The 11,547-nt window shown below is 42.8% G+C and overlaps 1 protein-coding gene across 1 annotated transcript in view; it reads right to left on the bottom strand.

Annotated features, from left to right (window-relative positions):
* Nucleotides 1-270: 270 nt before the first annotated feature.
* The window catches only part of LOC146655276 (uncharacterized), a 101,412-nt gene continuing 90,135 nt past the window's right edge, over nt 271-11,547 (bottom strand). The window contains exon 5 of the mRNA XM_085428036.1: nt 271-9,874. Within this exon, the coding sequence (XP_085284162.1) occupies nt 5,589-9,874 (4,286 nt within the window). The 3' untranslated portion in view covers nt 271-5,588. The remainder of the gene's footprint in view (nt 9,875-11,547) is intronic.

The raw sequence follows: 11,547 nt of genomic DNA, 5'->3' as shown, positions 1-11,547 counted from the left end.
GAACATGTTGAATTTTGCTGCTATTTTAGTCATTGAACATGATGGTCGCAGCTGTCGGTGGGCCCTCTGGACACATGCACACACAGCCACACATGCATAAGGCCTCAATCCCAAAGCAAGCACGGATCATCTGAGGGAAATCTATGAATTCCCAGGCATGCTTTTGCCCCTAGTTTGCGATCCAAGTTTGAAAAATTATTAAAATATTTTCGAAATGAGCGCTGTACTCTTTTTGTCTTCATTTTCTTTATTGTTTCACAGGCAGGGGGAATTACAGGGATGTGGTGGTAAAAGGTATCGATTCACAGTTTCATGGACTGGGCTTATGAAAGCAAGTCAAAGGAAGAGAAAAACAGTGACAACAAGACACTCTGATATCAAGTCCACTGATTTATTTCCATTTTCAGAGTAATTCGTTTTTCTCAATGGATTTACTAGATCTATTATATTAGCAGGGTAATATCATTGAATATGAGTTTGCAGAAATGAGATTACACAAACAAATCAGCTAAATATTAGTTTATCAGATCTCAAGACAAAACAGGATAAAATGCTTTCTGAAGAAACTGAAATAATGCCTTTCGAACCCATTAATTGATGACCGGACCTTTAAAAGAACATACAGTGTGCACAACAGCTCAACAAGAGGACATAGTAGGTGGGCGTGGGGGTTTGTTTACTAGCTAAAATAGCATCAGAGTACATGATACAAAAACTGTGCCTCATTCAACTGAGGGTTCTCTACAAAAATACATCTAATAACAGCTTTTTTTTTCTTCTTTTCTAATGTACACAGTTTATCACAATAATACAGAAAACCTATGTTCATAGCGAACATATGGTTTCATACCCCGTGCGGTGCACGGCTACAAGGAGAGGACACCTTGCTGTGTCATCACACTAGCTATAATTCTCATGTTTTCTTGCACACACTGCTGCAAGAAGAGGAATAAGTTTTGAGGTTTGCTACTGTTCGTAAGCTGCATGTATGTCACCGCAGGCACCTATAGTGTCACTGCAGAGACATGTCTAACCTACCAAAGGTGAGGAGGCAGCATTTACTTAATGATGAGCTCTGGGAAAAACAGCAGAGCAGGCAAGGCAGGCAAAGACTGTTCCTATTAAGCTGTGTGTGTAGGTGTGTGTGTGTGTGTATGTGTGTGTCTGCGTGCGTTCAAGTTTCTGGGATCAATAAGACCCCAATATATTTTACAGAGCATGCCTTAAGATTTTAGTGAGAATAAGGATGCCAATCTGCCCACAAAAACTGATTCCTGTTGTTGAATTTTAATGCATATTTTTATTTGTTTTTATTTTGTCATAGACGCCTGCACCAGAATAATCCATATTCGCTGAGATGAATAGGTGCTGCCAGTGATGCCCCACAGCAATCGCAGCCAGATGTTCAGCTTCAGAGGAGCGAGAGAAAAACAATGTGTAAGTAGGTGTGGGCGTTTCTCCGCTCTTCCTTCCTCGTTACTCCTGCCATTCACGCCTCTGAAAGTCTGAGTGTCATGCAGTCGGGAGCGGCTCTCCGGATTTACGAAGAAGCGGCGCATTTTGTTATCTGAGACAAATTTCTCCTGCACTTCAGCCGAGATCATTTAAATGCGATAGATTTAAACAAAGAATAAGGGTAGAGCTACGCCTTTTCCGTATGTACTGTGTCGTATCCCTCTGCTTTAAAGGAAAAATCCACCCTGAGGCGTTGTTCAGATAGAAAAAGAAAGAACACTTTGAACATCCTGCGTTTGAGTGAAATGATGTGACTGCGCTTGGGTTATTTTGTCACACACCACAGAGTGGAAAATCACCTGTCAAAGTGCAACAAGCAACCAGTGAGTGACAACAGAGGGGTGAGAGTGTTAATTTTAAAAAATGGTTATTTTTTCATTACCTGTCAGTCAAATCCTCACATCTTTCTACGTTTCATCGCGGCTCTGTCTCATGGGGAAAACCCCTGTTGGAGTCAACTGTGTCCTGCGGCGTGCTAAATCACTCATTGTGTGCGTTTAGGCCTAAATGGGTGAGTCACTAAATGCAAAGTTAACCACCTCTTCGGGATGTTTGTAGTTCAGCTGCAGTGGAGTGAGACGGGAGAAAATCAACAGTCTAAAACGTCAAGCGTAAAGGTCAGACGCTGGAGCCAGTTCATCAGAAACAAAGAGCAAAGGCTTATTTCTGAACTCAACATTTTGTTCTGACGTTCAGCCGTCACAGCCTAAAGACACACTGCAGTACAGACTCACAATTTATGTTATACCATAGACGATAGTATATAAAAGATGGACGTGGTTTCGTGGTCTAAAAGGGGAAACGTTGGATTTTCTTAAAGCAGGTAGTATATGGTAAAACAACCCTAATCCTCACCTGATTTATGACCTCTGATTATTTTATTATCTCAATAGCTAGTTTCAAGCCTTACTGAATACAACATGTCGTTCGTTTAGTAACTTATGGTTGCATTTAGAGTCAAACAGTTCATAAACCAGGGTATGTTTTAAGGCCAGAGGTGGGCAATTTAACTTTCCAAGGGGCCACAAGAGACGTTGGGTCTGCTGGAGGGGTGCACCAATAGGCTTGTAAAGACTTAAATGAATATTGAAAAGAATTGAGTTCAACTTATTGGTGCAGCTTTCCACTGTGTCTCGTGTGGTCCCATGGGAAAATGCATAGCCCACTCCTGATTTAGCCAGTGCCAGAATATAAATAATAAAGTGTGACAAGGGGTATTTTACAACCATGCATGCATAGGACACAGAGAAATGGAGCTATAGTTGCAAAGTGCAGAAATATCTGTCTTTGATGGCGTGTTGTGGAAAACAGGAAAGTAATTTTTCCTACGTGCAGAAGTGGATTAATGAACTCGCTGCACAGAATTACAGTCGGGGTCACAGAGAGAGCGCAGAATGTGCTCAACACATTTCCATTTGTTTTGCGATTTTTGAGTGAGATCATGCTTTCAGTTACAAAATTGTAGGATTTAATGTAGCTGAGGGAGCGCACAGTTGCTACCTTATAATAGATATACAAAGTGCTGCCATGTGAGCATGTATTTCTTAGTATGAAGTCTTGGCAATGGCCAAAAACGCTTCAGTCAAGGTTTTAAGATTTTACAAAGCATTATGTGAAATCATTGTGGGTTTGTTCATCTATTATTTACAATCAATGGCTTTTGCTGTAATGGCAGCATTAGCAGTCCTATATTGATTCAGAAAATAGAAAATAATCATTAACATTTTACATTTTACTGTAAGTTGTGTTCGTGTTATCCACTGATTTTCCAGCTATTCACACCTCCCCCTTTTTTAAAATTTAGTACTGTAAGTTATAGGGTAATACAACGTAAAACAAAGACTATATTTTTGATACATTTATAAATTTACTTATAAACAAATAAATAAATTTAATCACTTTATTGCTATGTAGGATTTAGGACATGGCTTTTCTGTAATTTCAGATGTCAATGTAAACTCTAGACAAATTCATCTGCAAGGTTGCTCTTAAGTGTTTCTTGTGTTTCTTTCCCACACGACTGGGTCAAACTTGTCTGATGCTTGGTTCCGAGATACCTGTTGTTAAGCTTTGATTGGTGTACATACAGACTGCTCTGCGACCTGCAGTTATCCCTAACACTCATCTCTAAATACAGGGAAACCAACATCTTTCTCTGCTGCTTTAAAATCTCATTGAGCCAAGGTTTTCAAAGGGCGACCCACAGGCCAGTGGCAGTCCTTGGTGACATTAGGTAACAACAAGTCAATTCTAGGTAATAACAAATCAGCTTAGAATTACCATCAGGAAATCTGCTCATCCTTGAGCAAACGCAGATGTGTTTGCTGCATCATGTGCTGGCTCCCTAAATTGGCACTTTTAAAACCTCTCTCAAAGAAGGTTTTTTTTCTCTTTGCACTTCCTGAAAATCATTATTCATCTGTTTTATTGCTGTACTGGACAGTAAAATGAAAACATAATTTTGAAAGATAGGAGAAAGAAAGACAATTTTGTTACACAGAGTCTCTTAAGAGACCTTTTTTTTGGCTCATGCTGCATTCACATCGTGTTGGACCCTGAAAATTTCCTGTTATTCTGACTAGATAGTGTTCACATTATCTCGGCCTACTTATGCTTTCACGCCCTGAACATATTATCTGTCTATTACTATGCCAGTCTTGTAGTATTCTACCATTTTAGCATATATTAACTCTGCTGGACCCACAATGGGCAAATTTACTGTTAAAGCAGACTAAAGAGATATCATCTTTTTTAATTCCATACATTTTCTTCCTTGTCTTACTCTGATTCCTACATTACCCACAGTGCCGAGTGACTGCAGATGGTGCACTTCAAGGTTTGGGTATGTTATGCTAGCATTGGATCCTTTAGCTCCAAGCCTACAGCTTTAGGCAGCGATGAGGAATGGGCTACATGTGCCTGCTGCTAAGCTCAGTTCTTTCCAAACTCCACACCCCCAGATTTTATTCAGTTTCAAACTTTAGTCCCAGCCAGTTGACTCAAGGGCAACTCCACAAGACCTGTAAACAGTCTTTGATGTGTAGAATTTGTGGAGTTCTCCTTTAATTTTGCGCTTTATTTAGCTCCAAGTTAAAGAGGATTTGCTGCCATTAGTTCTATACAAATATCTGAGATTCTGTCTAGAATATCTACGATTTTTCAAGTTTGTTTCATTATGGTGTGGATGTGTTTTTCCTGTCTGTTAAATGGTGGATGCTTATACAGTACTAAACAGGGTCCTTTGAACAGTGAATCACACAGAGCTACTCCAGTATAGTTTAAGAATAAAAACATGTAGGTTTAAACTAAGTGAATGTGGCAACAGACTCATATTTTGTTAGTGAAATCTAACCAGAAAATACCCTTTCGTATTTGTTAAACGATGAAGCTTTCTAATTATGCAAAACAGCAAAGTAGCAAAAAATTGCGTGTTTAATGTTTTTAGAACTTTGGGTTTCTTTTGAACCCATTCTGGGAAAAACAACTTCCTGTTGTCCTGTGCAAATCTTGAATGCCATCAGCTCTTGATGGCCAGCGACCCGGAACATACAAATTAATTTAAAGAAAAATTCCCGCACATCTACGATGACAGACTGAAGAAATCTGAGCATGCGAGGGTGAATTCATCCTTTAAAGTCACAACATTTTCTAACGTGCCTCATGAGCAAATCGCCAGCTTAAAATGCAAAACAGCAGCTCTGACTGATTTCTGCTGAGGGAAACGAGCCCAGCTGTGTATCCCTACCACGATCCCGCTGGCTGCACACCTGAGGCTCATTTCAAGTGGGATTGCAGTTGATGAAGATAATTAGCCATCTTTATTGTTTTTCAGATGTGTGAATCAGTGCTTGAGTGTTTGGACGCGGTGATGAAGTTTTCCAGAGGATTTGACTTTAAGAAGGATCAGTTTTGTGTTTTTACTCAAGAGTTCCTGAAATTCCTCACATTTCAGCTACAGTAAAAGTATGCAAGCGATGACACCCAAAGCTGTTTGCACCCACCTGACAAGTAATTTTTTGTATCACAAATGTGAACATGTACCACTCTCAATTCTTTCTTTTTGTTCCTCTTTTTCAGAACAATAACTGCAAGGGCAAAACTGCTGGATGTGGAGTGGGGTACAGAGATGGGTGGTGGCTCTGCACAGGGTGAAATGCTGCTGCTAAGGGATATGGACCAGGGGCATCCAGGAGAGGGATGGGAGAAGATGCATAGAAAGTGGGAGTAAGAGCGGGAGGAGGTAGTGGTGGTGGAGGTGGTGGTGGAGGGATGGGAGATAAATGTGGGGAGAAAGAGGGAATAAGATGAGGGTAGGAAGGAACGGGGAGGTGTGGTGCGGGTGGGAGGAGGGAAAGGTGATGTTGGATGATGGTGTGATGGAAGGAGATAGAGGAAGAGGAGGATGATGAAAAGGATGGCTGGAGCAGGAGAGGAGGATGGAGGTGGATGCACGATGGAGGGAGGCGATGAGGAAAGCGGGGCATCTTCTCTGGGAAGAGAGGTTCAAAATCTATCTCCCTCTCCTTACTTCTTTCCTCCCTTTCCTTCTCCTTCCTCCTCACCCATTCCTTCTCCCACTCTTCGTGCCTCTCCTTCAACTTTTTCCTCTCCATCTGTTTCTCCTCCTCCTTCTTTCTCTCCTTCTCCACACCGCTTTCATCCTCCATCTGCTCCCTCACGGGTGCAACTTCTTCATTCACAGCATTAGCACAGTGATTACAATCAGTGACATGATTACCGTTAAAATCGTCACACTGACCACCGTCAATATCATCGGCTCCACCTCCAACACTTTGCTGAATCCCTACGCCGCTTTTGTAATCAATCACTGAATCAGAGAGGCTGTTTTTGTGTCGAATGTGGCACTGAGATTTGGCTTTCTCCTCCTCGCTGTGGTCACTTTTGTTATTTTTCTGGCTGTAATCGCAGTTATGACTAAATGCGTCATTGGCTTTGGAGTCATTAGACTCTATTTCATTCACTGTGTTTTTACATTGACAGTGGTCAGTGTGTCTGTTATTAGTGCTACAGGCAAAATAATCTTCAGAAAGGCCATCCACAGGTGTGTCTGCAGTTTTCTCACTGGCTTTTTTAGCCACGTGACCATGACAAAGACTTTTGTCTTTCTCAAAAGTAGCACTAGAGATGGCAGAACTGTCACGCTTATTTTGCATGGTGCCCTTTCCATCATCCTGACTGTGGTCATTGGGTTTGTTATTGGTATGACAGTCACTAAAAGGTTTCTCCGGTGAACACTTCACCTTTTCCTCGCCTCCAGAGGGACCGACGTTAAACTGGCTGTAGTCATTAGCGTCTGCATTGCTGAATTTGCTGTCATCAGAGCTGCAGTAGTTATCGAGTTTGTCAGCGGTGTTACCCTCCCTGGTATTTGAACACAGAGAGTGTTTTGTCCTGCAGAGCAAATGGCAGTCAACAGTTTTGTCCTCTGAAGTGTTGCAGGTGTCCTTGCTATTGAGTTCAAGCGCCTCGTTACCATCCTGAATGCAACAGGCCTCACCCTCGTTTAAATCCGAAGTCATATCAGTGCAAGCTCCGTCTTGCCTTAAAACACTAGCGACTCTCCTCGCCTGTCTCCTTCCCCTTTTCCGTTTCTTCCTCGGCGTTGCCCCAGCCTCCGGCAATCCGCTCTTCCTCTTGCTGGCTGTTGCTGCTCTCTTCGACATCCCTTCCTCTGAAAGCGCATCGGCAGGGAGGGTCATGTCTACACAGGCCGGCCTCAGTCTGGGCTCTGTTTCTGTCTGTTGGGCAGAGCAGCATGTGGTCGGGCTTGACACAAGATTGCTGTGTCCTGCAGGTATTGTTTGTCTTTGACTGCACGCTGTTTCTCTAAAAGGAGCAGGGACAAGGCTAATCGTTGGTTTGCATGCTGTTTCTCTGTGAGGTTTAGGAACAAGACAAATTTCTGCCTGGCTTGCAGTGTCACAACAGGAAAAAGGAAGACAGCTAATCGCTGGGTTACATGCGTTTTCTTCAGCTTTCGGAGCAGCGCTTATCTCTCCCTTACTCAGATTCCTTTGCTCCTCATCTCCCTGTCTGTCCTCCTTCCCTGCTTGTGTATTTTTGTGTATCACCCCCATCTCTCTGTCATTCTGAGCAGGGTCGGGTGTAATTGCAGGACAGCATGGCATCTCTATAACAGACCCTGGGACGAGGCTAATCACTGAGTTACATGCTGCATCCCTGCAGAGGAGCTTTCTGAGCCCCTGGCCCCACCCGGAGGCTGATTGCTGAGATTGATGCTGGCTGGCCTCCCTTTTCACCTGCAGACACAGCTGGTTACACCGATTACACCGATTCACAGGAAGATTACTTAATAGCTCCACTCTCTTCTCGTCATTTCTACCTGCCCTCTCTTGCTCTGTCTGATCTCGTCTTATCCTTCTCTCTTCTCCCCTCATCCTCTTTTTTATCCCTCCCACCAGCCGATGTGCTGCAAGATTACTTAATAGCTCTTTTTCTCTCTTCTCCTCTTTTACGGTGCCCTCTCTTTGCAGCCTGTCTTCTCCTTTTCCTTCAAACATCTGATTCACACAAAGACTGCTTATTATCCTTTTTCCCCTTTCTGACTCTTTTCTGTCTGTTTCCTCTCCTCTTTTCTTTCTCCCCCTTTTTCTCATTCCTCTCCTTACCCCACCCCTCCTCTTCCTCCTCCTCCTCCCTGATTTTTGAAGGCCTAGCGTCGGAGCATGGTGGCCTTCTGCAGAAATGGGAACAAATTTTAAAGCGCTTTCATCATGGCAGCTGGAGCGATCCGGAACTGCGTCGCTACCGCTACAATGGGCTACAAGTTCCATAGGATTTCCTGCCTGTCCTCCTTCATCCTCTTCTTCCCTTTCATCTATCTTCACCTCCTTTCCTCCCTTCATATCCTTCTGCCTCTGTTGGCAGTCAGGTTGTTTGATCACAGATGGCTTTATTCTCTCACCCCCTTCCTCCAGCCCTCCTTTCTTTTTTTCACCCCCTTCCTTGGCCCTGTTATGCGCTCTGAAGTCATAAAGTAGAGGATTGACACTGTAGGAAATGGAGGGCGAAGTTTTGGTGTAGCTGACCATCTCCGTTGGCCACAGAAGAACCCTGCTACCATCTCGGCTCAGGACACGACAAAACGGCTCTTTGGGACGACTTGGAGGCAAAGAAGCCGACTCTTTTGATGGAGCGGAGTTTGACTGGGGAGATTGGGGATTGGGGAGAGGAGTTTGCTTGGGCTGTGCTTGAGCTGACGTGGTTTCAACACATGAAATTGATTTTTTAGGCTCATTTGTTGTAGGACAAGCCAGATCTTTTACTTCTTGGGGTTGGGTTAAATCTGTCTGATTTTCCACAGCATCATGGATTTCAACTTTGCTGCTTCCGCATTCTGAATCTGTGCTTACACTTTCAGAAATATGTCCTGAAATGCCACTGTTTAAATAAAAATGAGCTCTAGTCCCACTTTCACTGCTGACTTGGGCTCCAGTCCCATCGTCCTTACATAAGGAGAGCTGGGCTCCATTCCCATTGATAATTGAGTCCTCTACTCTGATCACATGGCGATTACATAAAGAAACCTGGGCTCCAGTCCCAGAGAGTCCCACAGTTCTTTTCTCAGTAGACATAATGGCTCCAGCCTCAACGGGTCGAGTTTCAGTTTTACTCTCCTCACTGCACTGGTTTCCAGTATTCCAGTGATTTACACCAACAGCAACCATGTCTGCGGATGATTTGAGCTGCTGATCGGTGACTTTCTCCCCCAGATTTGTTTTCCTGTCATGCACTGCCGCACCTTCTTGCTTCCCTGACAAGCCAGAGCCCTGCCCTGCTTGGATAAATACGGCAGCTGATTGGTGTAAGAGGACACAGCTCCTTTTGGGGAGCGAGAAAGAGACAGGGCGGACTCTGCTCAGGATAGACTGGACGTCAGAGGCTCTGCATACTTCCCTGCTGCTGTTGATGCTGACATTGGTGGTATTAGTAATGGAGGGGGTGGTGGAGTTCTTGCTGATGCTGGTCACTGTGGTTTTGTTGAAAATGGAGCCATTATGGGTGGCGCCAGAGGCTGTTGTTGGGATGTTATTGGGAGTAATGGGATGGCTTAAATAATCATGAGCCCAAGGGATCTTGTTAAAGTGGCTGTTTTCTGTAGAGCTGTTGGTATCACTGTTTGTCAGGGTGGTGCTGATGCTGGGTGTAATGGTTGGCAGTTGACTGTAATCCAGATGGGTCTTGTCAAGCACGCAGGAGTCAGAAGCAGCAGTAGTTGTGGTGCTGTTGGCGTCTGTTTGCTCATAGGTCCACTGTGTTTTGCTCAGGAGTGCGGTTTCCAGAGGAAGGAAGGGCTGTATCCGGGGGATCTGAGACTCTAGATGGAGAGGGGAACAGAAAGGATTATAGCAGCTGACACTGGTTACATTTACATGTAGAACATAACAGGATTATGTGTCGAACCTAACTATAAAGAAAAGAGTAGGAAGGGATACAAAATACCCTTCCTACAAAGAATACCATTCATTTTTAAGGCTTCCTATACAGTAATCTCCTTAGGCTTTTTTGAGCATTTTGGTACCGCACCATTACTCTTTTGTTGCTTTCAGCACGTCTAAATATGATTTATGGATGTAGGATGGACTTAGGAAAAAATAAGCGCAGATTTGAATGTGTCTCACTTAGAAATGGCAAAAAAATAAGACTTGTGTAATATGTGTAATATCCATCTTTTTACAGCCATTATGGGGCTCACCGTGCTGTCAGACATTCGTCTGTCTATACGTCAGTTTGGTGAGAGATTTAGAGAAATTGTTTGTTGAGTGAAGGTTTTAAGATGAATCATAACTTTAAAAGTGATCTATAATATGCTACATCAGAAACCTTGTTTGTAAACAGTTGTCCAAGCATTTCACTACATATCGTACTGTGTATGACTGTGTACGTGACAAATAAAATTTGAATTTGAATTTGAATTTGAATTTAAACTGTTTGAATTTTAGAAGGGGAATTATGAGTCTTCCTACTCTAAAAGTGAAATGTATTTAGGACTTCAACTCCACTTAAATTCAACCCTTCTTGAACTTTTGCACTGATTTCAAATTTAAAATGAGAAGAGGAAACATATTGAACGCGTTGCTGTTGCTTACTTTTGATCTTATTGAGTTATTCTCACAGCATTTCTATTGAGACATTCACATACACTGTGAATGTGTTGGACAAAATACTGTAATCTCAAGTACAGTATAATAAAATAATAATAACTTATCTCAAGTGCAGTTTTCTCCCTCTTAACTAAAGGAGAAGTAAAGTAAAAAGTAGTAAAAACTCTATAATAGTAAGCAACTTGACCCAGAAGCATCCTTTAGTTATGCTGCTATAGGGAGGTTGCTGGGGATTTCCCATGATGCACTGACTACTTCTTCTCCAGGCCCTGCTACCACAGCATGTCATTAACTCTTGTATTTTTCTTTCCCAGAGTTTGACTGATGTTTTTGTTGTTCATGGACTCTCTATGAGGAGCTACAATCTTTTCTGTCTTCTATATTCTCATGGCTGCACCTCCTCTCTCTCTACTTCTTCCTGTTACAAAGAAATTCCTTCACTGGGACTCTCCACCATTTGACCTTAGAACTGAAGAAGCTTCTCGGATGAGAGGTGAAACGTCTTCAAGTAACTTAAAGAAGTCCAGACGCTTTTCTTTGCAAGCTCCTTTGACTCCTTCTCCCCACCTTCACCAAATGCTTGTTCATATCATCTGGGATCATCTGATCATTTATAATTTGAGTTTTTACCTTACAAAACAAGCCGCCTTGAGACAAGTATTCTTGGTGCTATATCAGTAAAACCGGTGCTATACATGAAACTAAATTCAGTTGGAAAAATATTTTTGAACAAGATACGAAATCTTAAGTTGCGATAGTTATATACCTTCCACCTGTGTTGCTTCCCGTTTCTTTCATTATTCTGTTCTGCTACAGTGTTTCCTCTATCTCAGGTCCACCAGGTAGACTAATTAAGGATTACCCTGCCCCTGCTTATAGGAGGCTG

The sequence above is a fragment of the Rhamphochromis longiceps genome, linkage group LG13 (genome assembly GCF_057381845.1).
Source record: "Rhamphochromis longiceps isolate RC_006_pf linkage group LG13, R_longiceps_female_GT1.1, whole genome shotgun sequence".
Classification (NCBI taxonomy): domain Eukaryota; kingdom Metazoa; phylum Chordata; class Actinopteri; order Cichliformes; family Cichlidae; genus Rhamphochromis; species Rhamphochromis longiceps.
This window is presented reverse-complemented; position numbering and strand designations above follow the sequence as displayed.